This window comes from Rhyacophila brunnea, unplaced genomic scaffold (assembly GCF_057557595.1).
Source record: "Rhyacophila brunnea isolate RB1 unplaced genomic scaffold, BYU_Rbru_1.0 scaffold_8, whole genome shotgun sequence".
NCBI lineage: Eukaryota > Metazoa > Arthropoda > Insecta > Trichoptera > Rhyacophilidae > Rhyacophila > Rhyacophila brunnea.
In genome coordinates this window covers 12,745,409-12,768,731 of record NW_028233350.1, presented here as the reverse complement: position 1 = coordinate 12,768,731, position 23,323 = coordinate 12,745,409, and the positions used below count along the sequence as shown (strand labels likewise).

The 23,323-nt window shown below is 33.6% G+C and overlaps 1 protein-coding gene across 4 annotated transcripts in view; it reads right to left on the bottom strand.

Annotated features, from left to right (window-relative positions):
- Positions 1-11,187: 11,187 nt before the first annotated feature.
- LOC147063932 (monocarboxylate transporter 9) overlaps positions 11,188-23,323 on the bottom strand; it is a 125,971-nt gene continuing 113,835 nt past the window's right edge. For all 4 annotated transcript variants that reach the window (XM_085958567.1, XM_085958568.1, XM_085958570.1 and 1 more), the window contains exons 3-8: positions 20,596-20,866; positions 19,213-19,496; positions 17,472-17,780; positions 16,366-16,780; positions 14,408-14,599; positions 11,188-12,515 (exon numbers count right to left, since the gene is read on the bottom strand). In XM_085958567.1, the coding sequence (XP_085814693.1) occupies positions 12,376-12,515; positions 14,408-14,599; positions 16,366-16,780; positions 17,472-17,780; positions 19,213-19,496; positions 20,596-20,866 (1,611 nt within the window). In that variant the 3' untranslated portion in view covers positions 11,188-12,375. The remainder of the gene's footprint in view (positions 12,516-14,407; positions 14,600-16,365; positions 16,781-17,471; positions 17,781-19,212; positions 19,497-20,595; positions 20,867-23,323) is intronic.

Here is a 23,323-nt window from a genome sequence, read left to right as displayed (position 1 = left end):
TGGGATGATGAATAAAAATAAATATTTGGTTTTTTTTCATAGCTTTTAACTATTCTTTGTATTCTGTAGATAAACTTCAAGAAAAAATAATAATTATTCAGATCAATGGCAAGATAATTAGAAATAAAATTTTATCTTAGGAAAAAAGATGACATTGCAACATGACTTTAAACATAGATCACCGGTGACACAGTTCTAGAAAAGGTTCATGCATAGATAATAATATTGACAAACTTATTTGGGTAAATCTGTCTCGACGCTAATGTAGCATACAAAATTTATTTAAACAAATAATAGTATCATTACTATTCTCAACCATTTCCAGTTCTGGAAAAAAATAATACAGTACTTACAATAAAATTAATAGTAACATCAAATTGTAACTGGCTTTTATAATAAGGAGTTGGCTGTAAAGTAGATAAATATTAATATTACGTTTTATTTAAATTGAAAATTAGCCATAAAGTATGTAACAAACATTTTACTTGGTACCTACCATATTCTGACAAAAGCCTAAAGCCGGCGCTCCATTGGCACGCAAGTCAGACGATTTACAGTCTTCGGACTTTTTTTTCGCGTGGAGCACCCCAGACCTGCGGACTTTTTAATCCGCAGACCAGGCTTGTTGGATTTCAAACATGTTTGATATTTTTGCCAGACTTCGTCAGTCGATCACTATACAAATTCGATTTGACATTAATACGCATCATTCGGACCGAAAAAATCAGTAATTGTTTTAAACATTTTCATTGATTAATTTGTTAATTTACACATTAGAAAATGAGAGATTTACCAATTATTTTTTTATTTGTATTTAAGAAATTCATAAAAGAAATCGAAAAAATTGTGTTGTTTTTACTGCTATATTATTTTATGCAAGTTTACATATAAATAACACAAAATTATAGGATTATCGGAAAACATTACGAGAATCGTAACTTTTCACTTTTGACAGCTCGACTTTTTTATTCGTTCGTTGATCAGTAGCAAAGCATAGACAAATCGGACGATTTATTGTCCTCGGACTTTTGGCTCGCCAATGGAGCGCTGGCATAAGTGACGCTGTACGCCGTAGCAAATGAGGTCATTTGGACCTCATCCCTTATCTGAGAGTGAGTAGCTTGATTTTAATTCTCAAAAATGAACATTGAAAATTTATAAAAGAAAATATTGTCGATCTGTAAAATATAAACTGTTCTGCACCCAAGTTGTAGATTATTGGATTCGACACTCCTCAAACGCGCCTCAGAAAGAATGTACCTGTGGTGATCAAGAGTTCTGTGAGAACAAACATTATCAGCAAAATCCTTGACATACGAATCAATCGCGGAAATATTATTTAATTATTTTTATTTACATTTTTCACAATCCATCAGCGGTATCGGTTAGTGCTTACTCAGTGAGAAACGCTGACGGCGAAATAATAATAAGATTTTTTAGTACATACATTTTTAGCATAGAAATTTCTCATGGATCTAATTACCAACTGCAAATAAGAACTTTTACCTCAGTAATATTTATTATTAATTATTATGTTAAAATCTCACTGAAGGCATGGGATATACAGTGTCAGCATTATGTAATCGTGAGGGGTTCAATAAATAGGCTATCACGATTGAATGAATATCTCACTCCGCTTTTATATTGATCATGTAACAGTCACTCAGTATCGCCAAGCCTCGGGCTACATATCTCACTAGTTTTTATGTCTTATATTATTGTCTTTGACTTAAAAAAAATCTTTTTAATGTTTTCAGATACATATTTATTAATTAATACAGTTGAAATTGTAAATTATCAAAAAATGTCTCAAATTGCAAGCTTCGTATTTTTCCGCTAGGTGCCTCTGCTGGTATAAGGATCCCCCTTCAATAGGAACTAATGTTTAATTAATTTTTATGGAAATTATAAGCTAGTTGAGTATTGTCACTGATGGATCGTCATCATTGAATGTGTGTACTAGCACCGATATGATGAATATGTACATTGGAGATACATAATATCAACATCTTATTAAAATGAAATAATACATTAGGAAGTTTTTTTAACAACACTGGCTTGCAACAACTGCAATTATTGATACACATTATTAAAAAAATAGAACAAAAGAGATAAAAGTGTTCAACAAAATTTTCCACTACGGTTTTGTTTAGTTGCTTTGTTTATGGCATATGCCCCAGAAAGAAATGCAATCTTATTATCTAATACAGGGTTTTTTAACCTTTTTCACCCGCAACCCAGATTAGGGTAATAGTGTCGGTTTTTGCGACCCAAATAAATTGTATCATTGTAATAATAAAAAATTGTTAGCTACTTATATTGATAATATAAAATCTTAAATTTTGGCTTTCTCAAAGCTCAATAAAGCGTCAGTCCAGATCTTGGCATAATTGTTTACTGTTTCACTCTTATATAACCTACATAATAATAGTTATACGTGCGAGTAAGCTTCTAGGATGCATCATGCAACAAGCTAAAACAAAATATGCAGAATCCAAATGTCATAGGTACATTCTACGTATCGTTAGTGGATAGTATTCTTAAATATGGGTCTATTATCTGGAGTCCTTATGAAGTTTCCTACAAGCTTATTCTAGAGCGCTTCCAGAAGAAAGTTCTTCGGTCTCTTATTCAGTTTATTTTAAGACATATCTATTTTGCTTTCGATAATTCACCAAACAACTATTGTCCAACGTTCTTTCTACAAGGCATGCTCAATTTTCACTTTTTTCAATTTAGGTCACTTCTTCTCTTGAGACATTTTTGCCTGCTCTCGTGAGGGATGGTTTCCAATCTTGAAGTCCTTAAGAATTTTTAACTTATATCTGTCAATTACTTACGTGGTCGCAGCCATAACCTCTTCTAAATCAGAAGCGTTTCCTCATGTCAAACACCATAAGTAAGTGGTGTGAGAATAGTCAATGCGCTCCCCAGAAACATAGACATTTTCAGTGATATTCTGTGTATTTTTTTGTTTAAATTCTATTTTATTGTACTTATAACATTGTTTATGTTTTCTATTTTTTTTTCTTCTCTCTTGTGAGAGTAATATTTGCTATATAATATATAAGATAAATATGTATTTTTATTTAACCTGTTTGAATAGTACCAGCTTTTTTTCAATTTACCTAAACCATAATAATTTAGGTAATCTATAGGTAATCTGATAAAAAAAGATGGTGACACATAAATACAGTATGTGGCAATGGCAAAGGGTGGAGATAGGCTGTTAAGATAAGCCATAAGTAGTGCATACTAAACTTCATCAGTCATACGTATTTGTTTTCATTTAAATAAGAATACAATATACAATATACAGATGGTGTTGGGTAGTTTTTATAATTCAATTAAACCCTGCAAAACCAAGCCATAATAAATAATAGTCAAAAAATACTCGTCTATCTATAAAATACCTAAAATTATACAATTAAATCATATATAACTTTTATAGATAGATAGAATAATATTTTTTATCTATTATAGTTTGGTTTAGGCAGGGCTTAATGAATTTAAAAAAATGGACAAACAATATGTGCAATATGGATTCTTAATCCAACGAAAACAAATAAGTATGAATGAAAAAGTGTGCACAATTTTGTCGTTTCGCCCAAAATATACCAAAACTATTATGGTTTGGTTTAGACAGAATTTAATTGATTTTTAAAAACTTACCAATACCATCTGTAAATTTTAGTTCTAGTTCAATAAAAACGAATATGTATGACTAACAAAGTTTAATGTGCACTATTTATGGCGGATCTTAACAGTCTACCTCCACCCTTCGCTACTGGTATGTAGAGAGCAATAATAAGTTGTAGTGAATTCTGACACTCAGGTTTGGAAGGTTTTCAAAATGATTTTTATAAAAATGTTACCTACATATTGTACGTTATTATCTCAAAAATATTGTGATTCCTGAAAAAATTTTACAACCCACTTCAACATGGCGATTAACTCAACTTTGCGTAGCAGCCCATAGATTAAAAACCCCTGATCTGTGTTGTATGTAACTAAATGCATCATTATTTATTTTTATTTAAGGGTGTCTTTCAGAGTAGTTTTCAAATACTGAGCAATTAGTATTCTCTAAATAGGGACGGATACTGGGTGTGCGGTGGTATGACTCTAGGAGCAACGGGGAGATAAGAGAACGCACTTAGCAGCCTCTGATCACGCTGAGAGTGAAGAGGCGACGTTGGACCTGGCTCGGCCATGTCCTGTGGTTGCCAGATGAGAACTTCAACCTGGCATGCATGTTCTTTAACCCAACCGGATTCCAGTGTCCTGGAAGCCGCTAAATACTATCTATACAGTGTATACGACGGAGCTACGGGATGCTGGTTTGACCTGGAACGAAGCAAGAAGACTGGCGAGCGACCGGAATTCTTGGAGATGCCCTGTGGTGTCCATATGCTCCATCTAAAGGGCGGATATGGCCGAAGAAGAAGAAATAAGGATTCGTCATGTATAAGAAGGTCAATAAATAATAAGAAGATTATTAGATATATTCTAAAAACACAATATATTTTAATATTGAATAACAGAATATGTATTGAAAAAAAAAATTGTGACAGAATAACAACAACATAACTTAAGTAAAATATTATGTTATAATAATGTATAAACTGAGGAATTCTGATACACATACCATGAGTTTCCCTGGTTACAATCACAAAAACAATTTGTACAAATACAATTATTATCTCTAATAAAAGTTTGGAAATATACATAGGATTAATTAATATGATACAAAATATATGTTCCATCATTATCATGATAAATAAAAATAAAATAAAAAAATCAATATGATTTTTTTCAGAGGATTTCATAAAAAAAATGATTGAATACTTTATAATCTGGGGGTGTCCAGGAACAGCGCCCAATATATATTAAAAACATAAATATGTTGAGTTAAAATGATTGATTTGAACTCCACGTTGAAGGTATTCCAATAATAGTAAGTTATATTTTATATTCAATCAGCGCCATCTTTTAGAAAAAGGAGATAAGTCTAAAATTAATACTTATCAGAATAGATTGCGGAAAACTTTGTATGTGAATTTCTTATGTTGCTGTCTGATTGATATACTATAATTCAGCAGCATTAATTTTACTCGTTCCTCTTTCCCTTTACTCATATTACATTATGCACTTATGGTTAATTTGGCATATTCAATTTTCAGACTTATCTCCCTTTTCCTTTTACTTACAGAACTGTTTATTAAAAAGCACAAGGTTTTCATCATGTTAGAAAAATCGTTATATGGAAGTAGTTTACGAAAATTTACATATTTTTATAATTACGTATGTTCCATCATTTAATATGCTTATCAAAAACTTTGCAAAAATACATGTAAAATAAATACGATTCAATACAAAATATATTTTGCAAAAATACATTACTTACGTTTATAAATGTATACAAACATATTTTTTAAACTGACACTAGCCTATACACATTCAGTATACAGTATACACTGTGAAGTTAGTATTGAGGATATGTCATCTAAATCCTTAGAAAAAATATTTTTCTTAAATAAGTTTAAATGGCCTCTGGTTTATACATACATCATCGCTAAACAAATAAAAATGCCATATTATTCATTACATTCAATAAGTATCTCATTGACAGCCAAGTTATATGAAATGGGTGTATTAAATTAATATTTATTACAATTTACCCTTTCAACAAACACTCTAAAGTAAATATATGTATAAATCTACTCAATCGTCCATCAAAAAAGTTCTATGAAAAATAATTGTCTCAACATACAATATAAAAATACTGTTGGAAAAAATATTCAATAAGATTAGCTACATACTAAAGTGAAATCTCAAAATATATCTGTTTTCTTCATGAAACAGTCATTTATCAGCACAAAGGCTTCTTAGGTCTTTAGTAATGCGTCAATTACATTGAGCGACTTTACGAGCTGTTTGTTGGCGAATTTACAATCTGCCTGTAAAGTCGCCCAGTGTAATCATTGAACAAGCTAACAAGCAGATTGAAAACAATCTTCAGAGAAAAGTTGAAAGCCGGTCAACTATACACGCTACACGCCGGCGTGTGGACCTACTGCGTCTGCGCAGTAAAGCATAGTAGCAACCTCCCGGTAAAAAAACGAACTACGTTCTGTCAAAATAGTCGCTGGCTTATGGCTTCTCAGCGAATGGAAAGTTTTGTGTGTCATCATCACAATCGCAGTAGCTGAATTGCTCGCTATTAAATTCGCCAACAAACAGCTCGTAAAGTAGATCAATGTAATTGACGCTTAATAGTATTCATTTATGTTGATAATTAATGCTTTAGAAACTGTGGATTCATTGTTTATCTAGGGTCCCTTGTCACAAACACTAATAACACGAACGATGAAATAAAACGTCAGATCACCCTTGCCAACAGGTGCTATTTTGGTCTCTAAAAACGTCTCAAGGAAAACCAAAACGACCTTATATAAAACTCTCCTGCGCCCGATATTAACATATGGATCAGAATGCTGGGCACTCAACAAACAGAATGACAGAAATAATGATATCGTTGAAAGGAGTGTTTTAAGAAGCATCTTTTGGGGCTATTCATAAAGTGGCAGTTGGAAATCAAGGTATAATGAAAAGCTGTATATACTATATGGGGCTGAAATGCTCAAGACTGGGCTGGATCGGCCACGTACATAGAATGCAGGAGGATATACCAACGAGACGGGCTATATATGCAACCCCCAATGGCATGAGAAGACCTGGACGGCTGAAATCGAAATGGCTGGATTGCGCCATGGGAGATTTAAAAATGGTCAGTTAAAGCAACTGGAGAGTGTCGGCGCTGGATCATCCAGGATAAAGGAAGTTTTTGAAGGAGACCAAGGCCCGCCAAGGGTTGTAGTACCATAAATGATGATGTTAATGATTGGTAATGAAAAAATATTGCACAAATACAATATAAGCCTAATAGAATGTAACTGTATGGTTATTTTCTAAGAATGACATATAATCTTCAATTGCAATGGAAACTCCACAACTACAACAGTTTATAATATAACGCAACCAAGGAGCAGTTAAATCCTCAATTTAAGATAAGTTCTAATCTGCAAGTGTGCATACAAATCCAGTGGGAAATCTTAAAACAACATAATGTTTTTACGACAATAGTTGTTCTTTACCAAATGCACCTGTGTGCTTGGCGTATACAAAATTTCAACTATTAAACTTCAAACATGTTACTGCGACTGAAATTACACAAACTGCACATCCGCGAGGCTATTCTAACATATTACTTAACATTCAAAAAGAGCTAAATGTGATAAATATATAATATAAATATTGTATATTTTGGATCAGTTGACAACGTCCTATTGAAAAAGACCTAACCAGTCCAACAAGGCTATTCTAAACAGGTAACACGTTTCTGTTATTTTTATTGCTCCAAGAGCAATTCCATAAACCAGGTAGTTTTCTACAATAATTATTGTTAGGACAGGTTAGATAAAAATGTCCAATTGGAGATTTTAATGGCATACGTTTGCAATTAAGTAAGATGTGTTAACTGTGTTAATCATTGACATTTGACAGCTTGCAGTTAACGCGGTCACGACTGACAGTTAACTTCCCGGGATAATTAAGTGACTGAATATGACATATCATATTTATCACTTTTTTATTGCTTTTGGAGTTAAGTGATATGTTAGGTGTTTTAATAACATACAGCGCAGCGCCATGACATAGATATCATGTAACGTTATTTATAACGTCAACTATTATAAATACGTTCCTAACCAACTGGCACTACCAAAACGCATTTTAAACACGCAGGCGTTACATTAGCCGCCTGATCCATTGGATTTTTACGTTGGCACTATGCGTCGTGAACCACTATACGGGTCGAGCCAGACGGACGTGTGTGAAGGAAGTGGCACTGATCTACGATTGTCACGCATCGGACGCGTTTGACCGCCATGTTGGACATCGGGTATTTACTGTATCAAAATATCTTAAATGGATTAGCTTCATTTATTTAAATTTAAACTATTTTAATTCCCCACAGGATTTCTCGTAGAGAATAGGTACTATTATTTGTTCATGACATCGCATTGACTGTTTGTAATTTCCGACAATGTGATTTTCACTTTCATGTTATAATACATAACTGTTTGCTTATGGATTTGCTCCTACTTAACCAATCTTTTATTTTTACTATTTCCTGAATTATCCCCTGTTGTGTTTTTGCCCAATGGAATAGGTCAGGATGGCGCCCTTAAATTACAAATATTGAGATCACGAGTTGCACGAATTATACCAAGATTTACTGTGTAGAAATCAGTCCTCACGCCCTTTTATTCAGTTACACTTTTTGTCTTATTTGCTCTATTTTTACTCAGGACTGAGTTAGTTGTTTGTAAGGTATGATGGTGGGTACTACTCTTATTACATACTTGTAGGGTAAAGGCGAGTGATTATTCTTTTTACTATATTTAACCCATTCATCCGGTACCCCCTTACAATCAGTATATAGAAGGCGCATAGTAACTCAATTTAAGTAGTATTTTCAATACATATATGATAGACGGTCACACTTGTTATCGGATTAATTGGTCGGAAACTAGTAGAAAGGTAAGAATATTATGAATGAAATATAAGGAAAACTAATTTTTAATCAAATTGATGATTTTTTTCTCATGAATTTAACAATACCATTTTTGTTATTATAAATTAGTTTTTCATTACCTACTTACAAAATATAATCTACCTGCCACAGTGCACTAGTGGCATTATCATCAGCTTCTGAAGCTATGGGAGTAAATTTGTACACATGCAGTTCGCCGTATCACATTTCACCGTTAAATGTTGTATCGGAAATATATGGTCATAATATTATATTAACCCGGCCGGCGCCGATGTCACACACCTTGTACAAATCGGCCAAATTCGCAATGCGCATGTGTATAAATCGATGCCACCGCGTCCATATTTATCATACGGGACTGATTTTTTCACGTAAATTTGGCCTGATTTGTCCTTCTCCTGCCACCTATGACATATTTTAAAAGCATTGGTTCTAAATATAAAATAATCACCAAAGTTTCGAACCAATTCGTACGGCCAAGTTTTGCCGGTCGACAGAAATCAGTTTGAACTGCGCGCCGCGACTGCGCAGTATACGACAGACTTTCAACCGAGCGGGCCATTGCGCGGGATTGTATTTATCGCATACAAGTTGAATATTTACCGCAATCGTTGATAAATACTTTTTTTGCTGTCTGGTGTACTTATCACATTAAAACTGGCATGATTAACTATTGAACGTATGATTTTATTTTATCGCGATTTTTAAAATACTTTTTGTACTGTCTACCGTGTCCCATTTTAGTGAATGTGAAAATTAATACTGATATCAATAACTATGGTGTGTGAGTTTAATGGTTTCTGTGATTTGGCGTTTCTTAATACTGTAGTTAAACATTTTAAAAACATTTCATAGTTTTATAGTGCGTAAATATGGAGGAAGAAAATGTGCGTACTAATGAGGAATTGGACTCAGATTATGACATGTCGGAAGAGGAATTGGAACAACATGAGACTGATCATGATGTTGACGATACGGACTCTGACGAGCCAATTGAATTTTTGCGGTCATGGAGAACTGGTCCGTATATTCCAATAGTTCACGAATTCAATGATTGTCGATCTGGCGTGACATCGAACGACTTGGACGAATCCTCTCCCGAATGTCTTTTCTTTGAACATTTTTTGAATAAAAATATAATGTCGGAAATAGTGAACCAAACGAATACATTTTTTAACCATTCGTACAGTGCGGGAGACCTCGGACCGAAATCGCGGTCACACAATTGGACAGACACGTCAGTGCCGGAGTTGTATACATTTTTTGCCGTATCAATGCTGATGACTCGAAATAAGCACACGTCGATAGAGGAACATTGGAGTACCGATCCTTACCTGCATGCAGACATTTTTGGGAAAATAATGGCTAGAAATCGATACCAACTTATTTTACAAATGCTTCATTTTTCTGATCCTAGTGTGACCGCCTCAAATGATAGACTAGCTAAAATTAGATTACTGTTAGAACACACAAGAACAATTTTTAGGGAAACGATGATACCGTATCAGAATCTTTGCATAGATGAGAGCATAATCGTGTTTAAGGGTAGATTAATTTTTAAACAATTCATTCCTTCCAAAAGACATCGATTTGGAATAAAAATGTTTGTGATGTGTGACGTAATGACAGGATATATCATTGACTTTATAATTTATTGTGGGGAAGGGACTGACATACAAGACAATGAAAATCTCGGTATTTCCGGTGCGGTAGTGACAACGCTAATGAAAGACTATATCGGGAAAGGTCACACCTTATGGTGTGATAACTGGTATTCGAGTCCGGCGCTCTTTAAATACCTTCACTCTCACAAAACGAATGCTTGCGGTACAGTGAGAAAAAATCGTAAAGATATGCCAGAGTTCAGCAAACTGAAAAAGGGAGATACCGAGGCTAAGTACAATAGTCCACTTTTGGCTCTGAAATGGCACGATAGGAGGGATGTTCACATGCTATCCACCCTCCACGATGCATCATTTGGACCAACGGGAAAAGTGAACTATAGAACTGGCGAAAACATTGAAAAACCAAAATGTGTTATAGATTATAACAAAAATATGGGTACGGTAGATAAGTCCGACATGATGCTTAGCAACTTGTCGTGTATGAGAAAATCGATCAAGTGGTATAAAAAGGTCGCATTCCACATGATCGACTTATATTTATTAAATGCTTTTTATTTATATAAATTTATTAAATCTGACAAAAAAACATTGGGCGATTTTCAACTCTGTGTAATAAAACAACTAGTGGACAAATATTGTGTGAGAATTTCAAATGCACCCCTGCCTAAGCCGACAGCGTCAACTAGCGATAATCCCGTACGATTATTGCCCAAAAGTGCAACGGGACATTTGCCAGAATACATTTTACCGACACAAAATACCGATAAGCCTAGAAGAAGATGTTTCGTATGCGGGAATTCTAAAAAAAATCCGAAAAAAACAAAACTCTCTCGCTATATGTGCCCAACGTGTGATGTTGCGTTATGTCTGTCACCTTGCTTTAAAATATATCACACATCTAAAGAATTTTAAAATAGGTTTATTATTGTATTTGTTTTTTTTTTTAATATGTGAGTTCGTGTTAATTTATCAATAATATTCAATAAGTGAAGTGTTTGTGTAGTTTAAATATATTAAAAGGGTCCCCTTTATATTTGTTTACGACTCAACCCGAAGACATTAATATGTGATTTATCGATATGCACTTGAAAATTAGTAACGCTCGATTCGTGTTGCTACAAAATGGCGACTTGCGGTAAGTTCTTTCAAATTTGGATAGCATTCGTTTGTTCGAGTGTTTCTGATATTATAACTGATTTATTACGGTTTTTTAGTGTGTCGAAATTATCTTAATGGCTTTGGGTTCTCGACTGGAGCTGTGACATATTTTTTATTGCTTTTTTTAGTATAGAACAAAGACGATAATGAAATTCATGCGTAGTTATGGTGCGTCATACGATTTTTGAGGCAGGTGCCGGGTTAAAGACCGTCCAAGCTCTTTGGGTCGTATAGTACTTACATAAAATTCATGTCTAAATAAAACACGGTTATTGTTAATTTACAGGAAGCCAGCAGCAAACAAATTTTGAAAATAGCTGATATACTGGATTATTCATTAGGTTAGGTTAGGTTTTCATTCTTGAATTTTGCCAAAATCGCCTATGAAAATGGTCCATAAACATCACGTAATTTTTTCATCTCTTTCCGGTAAGAAAGCTCACAGCGAACTGTGCTACGGTGAAATGTAAAACGTACAATTTACATGTAACCATGGGAGCTATGAGATGTTTGCATATGGCAAATTGACATTTTTTTTAACGTGTGTTTGAATACAGAGCATGAACTTAATAGACTAAGTGAATGGCTGACAATCAAAGCATGTTGTTATGAAATTCTATATCATAATTACCGTATTTGTTACCTACACCAATATGCAATGTTATACTATTTGCAGGTTTCAATTTTATAAACTAAAAAAACATGTTTCATTATTTTGATTTAATAAGATTTCACTTTAATTTGCTATAACTCCCGCTGCACAATATATATACCTATTTCATTTATTGTCTATAGTCATATATGTTCGGTGTTAAAATATTAATACCATTACATAAAGTTTGTTCAAAATAAGTATACCTAAACTTACGTTAATTAAACCTATGGACAATGCATATTCCACGAATGCACATTTAATGAATGTCAAATAATTGAATAGAGTCATTTCACTAGTGTTGATCTAAACATTATCCAATATCACTTGATTTGCACTATCCTCCTCTTGTTCCAATAACCGAGGGCGTATTCCACGCCCCACGCCAACACGCACAGCATTATCAAAAAGTTTTGAAACTGGATGCACAACGGATAACTACCGGTGTAATCTCGTACCGCCCCTGAAATCAAGAAAATAAAAATATATTAGTCCTACTCATACATGACAATGCCGGATAAAGTTACTGTCAGAAATCTCCAAACCATTGCTCGTACAGTGTTATATTATCACGTGCTAACCATATGCCAAATATTGATTATGGACACAATAAAAGTCAGCAAAATGGAGGTTTTGCTGTATGTATAAACATCGCATAAGTTTGGTTATAATGTTGAAACTCGATCACATATCTCAAAACTAATAAACCACACTTACAACAAGTTGGAATTGGGGAGAATAAATCTGAATGGCAAATAAATTGTCTTGCAGGCCTATTCTAACATATAGAGCTAATTGTGATAAATATATCACATTTATCAATTTACGTATTCTGGCGGTTAACTATGTAAAAAAGTTAACCATCTGAACTGTCAAAAGGTGATGTCTTTAAACAGCACCAGAGTATGTAAATTTTACATATTGAGAATTGAGACACAAGATCCAGTTGTTTTGCTGCAATCAAAATGACATGACTAAGAAAATTGTAGGTTAAGTTGATATGTGTGACGTGTCAATACAAAATTCTTGTGTTCAGCTCATTACCAACAAGATGGCGCTCGTTTGGCTTTATCCGCTTGGGTTCGGCATTACAAACATATCCGAATTTGACCGACATGTCTATCAATCTAAATTTTCGCCGTATTATGAATTAGAGATAGTGGCCGATAACTTGTTTGTTAATAGAATGCCTTCCGTGCTAATTTTGACTAATGAAAATAACGGAAATGTGCTAAAATGATAACCATTAAGAATAGACATGCTACCAGTGGATAATTAAATAATTACAAAATAAAAAGGACTTTATATATACGTTTTTAAATTTTCTGTTGAATCATATAAACTTGATTTGACTAGCTTAAACCATAGACTAATATACTATATACTTAAACGATCAAAATAAAAATTGTATTTGATAGAAATAATACTGAAATGTCATTTTGACACTCATATTGATTTCCATAGTAACGCACGTATATATTAATAATTTCCTAGCAACTAATAATAAAGGATTGGATTATATGGATTTCTTCCGAAATAACTTATCATACAAAACAGAATTAACTGAAAATGAATTTAATTCTACTTAAAGATGGCTAAAAGTATTTAAAAAATGCATTGGCATCGTGTTCTAATATATTCTAAAAGTTTCAAATGTCTAGCTAGTCGGGAAGTTAGTTAAAAATCGATTGCAAGATTTGTACCGAACAATGAACCACCGGACAAAGAACCACCGGACAAATAAGAATACGAGCTAAGAAAAACGTTGTAATAAAATAAGAGATCTCCAAAAAGAGTAAAACATAATAAATTATATCATTCAAAACTAAAAAAGACAGTTTGTAAAAATTATACCTAAAACTATGACACAAGGCGCTAAGTACCAAAAAAATAAAAACTGACATTTTTATAGAAAAATGTTCTACATACCAACGTCAATAACTTCAACTATAGTCTAAGTGCCTCAAGCAAGTCAAAAAAATACAGCAAAATAATTAAACCTGTCGACGTTGTAAGTCCGTTGGCGTGTTTTATTTATAATGGTGTAAGTAGCACTGCAGTGGTCAACGGCATTCAATATAAAATAGCTGACGATGGTGTGTTGAAACTTGCGAGTTCTTAATACCTAAAATTATAGAAGCTGCCGTGATTGCTTCACACTATAAAACTACATTTTTCAAAAGGTCTGCTTCATGAAATTTTACTGCAATGACTCGGTATTTTGTAACTACAGGCATTACTACTTTTTGGTACTTAGAGCCTTATTTAATACACGTATTCATATGCATACAACTCATCTTATTTCATCTCCCATTTAAAATTACTAATCATTAGAGGTAATTATGAAATATTTACCAACGCAAGGTCCTAGAACTAGGACGAAAATTCCCTTAGCCACCATGTGTAGCCCGAAAGCAGCCGGCAGCTTTTCCAACGTGCAGCATTCCGATATTGTGAGCGTGAAATTACTCAAACAGCATCCTCGGAAGAAACCGCAGATTGAGAGCCACACCATTAGTGGAATCCATTCGGTTTGTTGAGCCAGCACTGGAAAGTAATTAATAATGACATAGAAACATTTGAGTCTTTATTACAACTTACTATAGTATATTGGTTTATGTCAGAGGTCACGATACTCTTTAAGACAAAAGGAACTAGGTATGTACTCTATTATAATTTAGGTGTTTGAAACAAAAACATAACAAAATTATTTTTGTCCTATAAGGCTGTTAAGGCGATACATCAGTGAAACAGCAAATAATTTTCAACTATAGGCGCGTCGAAATTTTGGACTCGCTGCCATTCGGAGAGAGAACGTCGAGCTGGGAACACGTCAATTTGTTTCGTGATGGCGACGGGGGTATTAATTCTTAAATCGTGTAAAGATGACTAAAAACGTTACTCATTTACTTTAAAAAGATAACATGTGTATGAATATATTATTATTGTTACTAATAGAACAATAAACAGAACATTAAATGGACGCATTTTAGATTTATATGACAAATTATATTTCGTTTGGCATGCGTCATTTTCACCCGCGACCCGCAAGCCACGATCTTTTTAGACCGTGCCTCAACAATGGAAAATGGAAAGTTTAAATGTATATTATCATAATATTATGTTTCATATTAAAATATCATTCTATATTGTTTTGTTTATGGCGGCAATGTAATGACATACTAAATTAATAAAAATTTTATTATGAAAAAGGAATCATTCTTGAACATACATAATTTGAAAACACTACTGAGGAATATAATATAACCACTAGGAAAAATCGTTTTTGAAAAAATTATAATACCCAGCAGGATTCGAAAAAAACCTATGTTTTACGAAGGAGAAGTTTCAAAAATAAACCCGTCTACTGTATATTATGACAATCGAATACCGGCGAATTATAGAGCTTGATTTTGTGCTTTCAACTAGTAAAAATAGCGGCGGATTATAGTAGTTGTCGGATAATCGAGCGGCGGATTACTGAGAGTGTACTGTGTATCATTCTTGATTTAAAAAAAATTGTTTTTGATTGTTGACGTGCTGCAACTGACATGTATTTTGACAGGTTAATTTTTGTAAGACTATACATCCTACACAATCGATACCCAATAAAAAGCTTCACAATCAACAGTTTCCCAACCACCATTTTATTGAATCATGTGGAGATAGTTTGAAATAATTCATATACTTATATAGGAATAATAAAAGTTTATGATAATTATTATGTATGTCTGAATTATGTATGAATGATTAAATAAAGATTAATAAAAAAATATTATTTTATATTTTAGACTAGAAAGTATTCTGAATAAAAACTTAATAGAAGTTATTAAATTTTATAAAATGCCTGTAAATTACATGGATTTATATTTTTAATGTCAAATTTTACAACCAATAAAAGAACCCATGACCGATGACTTCAAAAGTTTAAGCAGCTTAGAAAGATATCAACAGATTATTAAGAGCGTACATAAGTGAAACGGCAAATAATTTTCAACACTATGTGGAAAGAAATTTTGGCCGCGTTGCCATTCGGAGAGGGATAGTCGACCTGTTCACACGTCAATTTCTTTTGTGATGGAGTCGGATGAATAAATTCTTAAATCGTGTAAAAATGACTAAAAAACATTCCGCATGTACTTGAAAAAGCATTTGTGTTTATACCTAATCAATAATTCATTTCACCTGTTTCGATTATGAATTATTATATTTAAAAATTGTCTTGTCATGTTTCGTTTATTTATCTCTTTATACTATTCCGTAACAAATTTTGATCTCATATTCCTTTTACTTATAAAATATGTGTTTAATACCTGCTCTTGTAGACGCCAAGCACATTGCTGACACGAAGAACACCAGCTTCTTGGAAATATTCTTACGATCGAATATAGGTGGCAGTATAAGCCTCACCAATATGTCTGTGATTGCAGTCACGGAGAGACAGAACGCTGTCTCCGTTTTAGTATACCCCATGTCGCTTATGAAGAATGGTGTTATCATCCTGAAATTCAGTTCGCCCACCCAAAAAATGGACAGGCCAAACAAAAGATTTAAATAAGACCAGTCTTTTAATAAGTCCAGATCCATCAGAGCGACGAATCTCTTTACAAAATTCTCCTTCTCCAGTTGCTTCATTTCATTGTTGTTAAGGATCTTTATTCCTTTATCGCCATAGCTGGATTGAGAGATTTTTCTCGTCATGTCTAATCCTAAGTCATCATCAGCTGTCTGAAAAAATAATATCCATCTATTAAATAAAGCCAGGGAACTCACAAATAATGGGCACTGAAATACCTAACGGGCAAGGAGTAGCAGGTAACCCAGGGAAAGTCAACCTGATCCCTACCGCCCACTAGTGGGCGTTCCAGCTTTCATGGTGGGCGGTAGGGATTTTAAAAACATTTTCATTATGTTTTATAAAATTCCCCGTGACAATTTAAATTTCAGAAAATATACTATTTGTATCGCCCTCGCCAACGTTTAGTTCACGTTCAAGTGGGTATGAAAACCTACCTTTATAAATTTTATAAAGTAAAGTTACACTCCTACTTCATAAATCACCATTACTGTGGAACCGGTGGGAGGTTATAAAATTTTACTACTAATACACATTTGATAGATGCATAGATATACGCATTTATTCCCGCCTTGGTAATGTGTTTATTACATTTTTATCACCCTACAAGTTGTAGAATATTTGACAAAATGATTCATTCATTTTAATTCCTTTGCATCACACTTTGTTTCGAAAAAAATAATTTAATTTGGGGCATATTGGGGAGACCCAATGGTTTATTTCATATTCTTACATTGAGGAGACTTAAAGGTTATCAAAATGATATCTTCGTTTGATTTAAATTTATTATTGAAACAATATTTGATAATAAATATGGATTTAAAATGAAAAAATTACACTTACATCCAGATAAATATGAAGATTACTTCCGGTGAAATCCATATTCGAGAGACTTGACAGAACAGACTCCTTCCTCTTCCTAACTGAGTGACTGACACTAATGGAGGACATGTTTCTCGGCATCACGGGCATCGTAGGTCTCTTCGTCAGGTTCCCACCATTGCCAATCCTTTCCATATCCCTAAGTGTCTTCTCACATGTTGCTGCGCGTGGCATGCCGAGAACCGGCCTCGGTTTTGAAACTACTGCCATCAGTGCGTTGGCTTCGAACTGGTCCTCTGCCTCTTCGTCTATTCTGTATTGATCGATCACCTGAAATATTGGAAAGTTTTCTATTGATTATGTGATTCAAAACGTTAAAAAAAAAAAAAAACTTTTTCGAAGAGCCCTGAGGTAATAATTAAGTACCCCACAGAAAAATTATCAAATTTGACAAAATGGATTTAACCATAAATTCCAATACAATTCCATGGCTTTGTGAAACCTATGGCAATTCAAACAGGTTTGTTTTAATATACTAACGGAGAAGACTTGGCACTAAACTGACTTAACGAGACGATTAATAAAATATGTTCACCTTGTCCAAAGTGTGCAACTTTCATGCATATGATATGTATGGATGCTATCCGACTGAGTTTCTCGTAGATATTTTTCCATTATAATTATAGTATAAAATTTAGAAGAAATATTTATTTTGCTAAGTATCAATTGTTTATTCTCCCAGGGTGCAGAATTAACCTGATATTGGTAATGCTAATTGAAAGGGTGATAACTGTGTTCAACCAAATCGTTTTGGCAATTAATATATTTCACTTGCGTGAGGTGCGTTAACATGGACTTTATTTTATTATGATAGGGTCTACTTGGGGTTCCGGTCATGGTCCCTACATCCTGAAGCGGGCCCCCATGCCAGGATCTTTGGCTGGCCCCCCTACCTATTGCTATGATTAAAGGTAGTGTGACATTTTCCAAATGGTGATTCAGGTAAAATTAAAGGTATTAAGTGTATTTTTTAATAAATCCGCTTGAAGTTGTCAAGTATCGACACACAATAAATCAAAAATTGAATTGTACAATCACATGTTTTAAAACCTCTCAAGTGAAATAGCGCCCGCAGGCAACTTTTTTACTGTTAGAGCAAATTTATGAAGTGTGTTTATCTCACTTATCTGATCGATCTGCCACGCCGGGCCCCCAGGCTAGAGCCTTGTCAGCCTCCCCCCCTTTTGTGGGGGCCATGGATCCGATATTGATTCCCGAGGAAGTTACATCACAATATGTATTATTTTCTCACGCTGTTTTTGTGATTTATTTCATTATTGTAATTATGTAGTACCTTTTTTTTGAGGTTTTTAGCAAACTTTATTATATCGCATCGGCTGTACACATAGCTCGAAGAAAGGACAATCGTTGAACAAATTGTGTCATCCAGTGGTATCCAAGAGATACAAAACGAACGCAAGGAAGACCTAGAGGCCAAGGCCGCTGGATCGATGAAATGATAAAGTTCTACGGAAGTACGTGGCAACGCAACGCACAGGACCGAGAGAAGTGGAATCAGCTTGGAGAGGCTTTCGTCCATCAGTGGATAGATTCAGGCTGATGATGATGATAGTATTAAAAATAGCAAAAATCTCATTTTCTACATAACGCAAAAAAAAAATTAATGGTAGGTATGTAAGTGAGACTTTTAGGAGAGTTGGCTAACAGCCATTAACTCAACGATAATATAACTCCATAATACCTTCATGGCCTCTCCTTCCTCATCTATGGGCTCATCTATCAAATACCACTTGATCGGCTGAAGCAAGCAGGCTCCGAGAAGCGCATGGAAGGCCAGTCCTCCGAGAATGAGAACAGCTCCTCTGAATCCATAGGCATCCAGGAGTAGTCTGACAAGTTGCGGCATCACCATGAGACCGAGACCCGTACCGGCCATCGACAGTCCAACCGCCTGCCCGCGTTTCTTTGAGAAGAAATGGTTCAGGGAGACAAATGAGGATGATGAAGCAAAGCCTACTCCGATACCTGAAAAAATAATTTTAATTCAAGGAGTTTGATAATAAATAAAGAAATAGCCTGTTGAGATATTTGTATTACAACACTTCACAGCGATTACATAACGTTTGTAGAATGTTAATATTAGTAAAGATGAAAAATATAATAAACTATTTCTTTTATTCAACGAATAAGACACAAGATTTGAGAATATAACGTTCTATATACTGAATATACATCATTTGAAAACATTTCATGCATATACACACTATAAAAAATCATTTTGTAGAAAAAATACGACACCCGATGGGAGTTCAACCTGTATCTGCTGGATTCGCGCCAGTATGATTTTCCAATTAAGTTACGGGCATCTTATTGAATTACGACGATTTTAACTAGTAATTATTATATGAAATGCTTCTACAAAATGATTTTTTCTAGTGTGTATAGGTAATATGCATTAAATGTTTTCAAATTATGCATATTCAACTATGAAAAGGGTCATATTTATATGTTTGCACTACAAAGGACATTGTAAATAAAATGTTAATAGCAAACGGCTGTTGATTCTCTTCCTTTGGTTACTTAGGTACTTCCATCCAGTTATTTGTGATATACTTAATACATTTGTTCATCTAACTCTAACTGTTTCGTAACTAAAGAATAATGTAGGTCCATACTACATTCATAATACAGAAACACCACAGAAACGCATATTAGAAAAAAGTCTGTTTTGTGTTAAAGTTAAAGTATGTTTCTGAGGTGTTTCAGAATAAGGTACGTATGTTAAATAAAGAATATTGAATTTAAACAGGTACTTAATTCATTTTATAAAATCTTTTAGGCTTGTAGGCGTCTGTCTCCGTTACCTTATATCTGTCTAAGCATCATCTATATCTTTAGAGGTAATGTGCCTCTTTTTGTGTAGTCCAACCATTTCAATTACAGGTCTCCCAAACATCCTATTTCCCTCCCGGTTTGTGGAAGAGGCCTTATGGGTCCATCTTTAAAATATAGTCTCACCAACGGAGTCACCTCACTTGTACATATTATGACAGTTCATGGTACCATCTCACATTTTCGATTTTTTCTATTTAATATCGAAGTAATAATTATATTGAATACTAACCACCCATTATACTATAAGTGGCCAGTATATGCGCCATGCTCGCCGCGGGAGCCGTGCAGATGAGCGCAGTCGCCGTGATGATGGAGCCAAATATGCAGACCTTCCTGTAGGAGAACGTCTTGATGACAGGTCCTACGAAGAAGCCGGAGAAGTTGACCATGCAATCGAGGGTGCTCATGATGACTGAGGCGCCGGTGGTAGCCACTCCCAGCGAGGATAAGAGATCTCCGAAAAGCAAGCCGAACGAGGGTTCTAATGATCTGGTTGAGAACTGAAATCAGAGAAAATTGTATTGAAATAATGTATTCCTAGAGGAAAAATACGAAGCTTGTAACTTGAGACATTTTTTTGATAATTTACATTTTAAAGTGTTCTAATTATTAAGTAGGTGTATCTAAAAACATTAAAAAGAAAAATATTTTTTATTTAAAGTCAGTCAAATCTTATTATTACCTACATAATATTACTTTATGATCATGTTTATTATTACAATTTACAGAAAAGATTTTTGACTAATTCATAGTCTTACTTAAGTATCTAAAAAACATACTTAGATTTTTAATATATATAATTATTATTATATATGTTACACCGAATGTGTGAAATTGAGTATTACACGAAATCGGCAATATTTTGCATAATTCATGAATAAGACAACGGGCTTGCATTATTCGTGAATTAGGCAATTTATCTACCGAGTGCGTGAATTTGGCAGGGTATGGAATTCTTAATCTGTCAACATGACAGTAGAAAAAGTAAATTTAATATGGATGGTTTAATTAATTATAATTGGACATAATATAATATTATTATTATTAGGTTATGTTAGGTGAGGTTTTTTAATTCTGAATTCAACTGAATGTTCATTTTGAGGTTAGCTAACAAGTGTCAAATCATACTATCTCAAACAAACAATCGACCATTGCCTGAGACCCAAGCACGAATCAAATCGCGAAAATACCTTTTAATAAAACTCTTCCGTTATCATATATTATAGTTCTAGATTTTTTTGGGCATAGTAAATGGATATGAACGTCATTGTAGTTATTGATTGGTATATTTTTATATAATCAATGACGTTTGACACATTTGATTAGTTGCAAAAAACACCACCGGTGCGCGACCATCTATCTTGACCAATGCATGAACTAGGCAGAAAAATTACTGCCGAATTCACGCACTCGGCAGATATTTTGCCTAATTCAAGAATAAAGGAACAGGCTTGCATTATTCATGAAATAGGCAAAATTTTGCCGATTTTATGTAATACGCAATTTCACACATTCGGCGTAACATATATATATATATAAACCATTTCTTTTATTCAACACAAGATTTGAGAATGTAACATTCCATATATTGAACACACATAACTTAAAAAAACCTCAGATATATAGGTACCTACTAGAAAATTACATTTTTTTAAAAATTGGTAGATAATCATTTCATGTAGGAATTACTAGTTTAAATTATCGTAATTAAGTGGGAGGCCTGTCGCTTAATTGTTTAAAGCATATTGGCGCGATACCAGTGGATATACGGGTTCAAATCTCGTCAGGCGTCGTATTATTTTCAAATGTGACATACTTAGATTTATATAAAAAATAAAAATGCGTATAACTTGAAATCCTTTTTATTTATATCAAATCGAACATCAATACTGTGACCATACTGAAATTAGATAATAATGATATAACTAAATAATTTTATATTAACCACGTGATTTCGTTATGTTGCTTGACTAATTATAGAAGCCATAGTAGGTATATCATCACTATGATGTCAGAAAACCTAGCAGTCATATGTTTTGGCATTTTGTTCGATCGGCAATCAGTAACGACTTAAATCGATGATAACCATAAAACATTGCCAATTTAATAATTACCTGTCAAAATTATTCATATCTAAAGATTATCACTCATCATAATTATTAAATACTATCATTTTATTAATAATTGATCACATACAATTTCGTAACACGCTCCCAAGTAGGGATTCGAATCCCGGGATCCCGAGCTATTTTCGATACCTATGAATCCCGGGATTGATAAACATAATCCCGAAACTTTTGGGATTGATTTTTTTATCAATTTTTATGGAAAATATAATAAAAACGAAAATATAACAGAAAAAATATTTTTGATAACAAATAACTACATTAGAAATAAACTGAGTTTGAATGAAGTTTGATTTATACCCATGTGTAAGTTGCCGATTCATTTTATTTTTTCACATAAATTAATAAAAATGAGAAAGATTGGAAAAAAACAATGCTTCGCACTATTAACAAAGCAATGCCACCATGCTCTCATACTTTTACGGCAGTTTCATATTTGACTGACTAATTAGATTTATGAAGCGGAAAGGCCATAAGTACACCATGATTTGCTTTATTATTTTAAATCTCGCTAACCCATTCATTAATTAATTAACAGCAATCTCATATTAAATTCACATTATTATTTATATTACAATATTATTTACCCCATTAAACTTATGTATTTCCAAGATTGAACGTATACAATATTAACAATAAATGTCTTAAATAGTATAAATTATACTAGATTTATTTTTAACCGATTTTATCAATGTTATTTGTAAATATAAAATTTTTATATTAACAATGGAAAAAAATGCCAATCCCGGGATTATCAAATTGTAATCCCGGAATCCCGGGATCAGAATTTTGGCTCGGGATTGGATTCCCTACTCCCAAGTAAGTGCATTT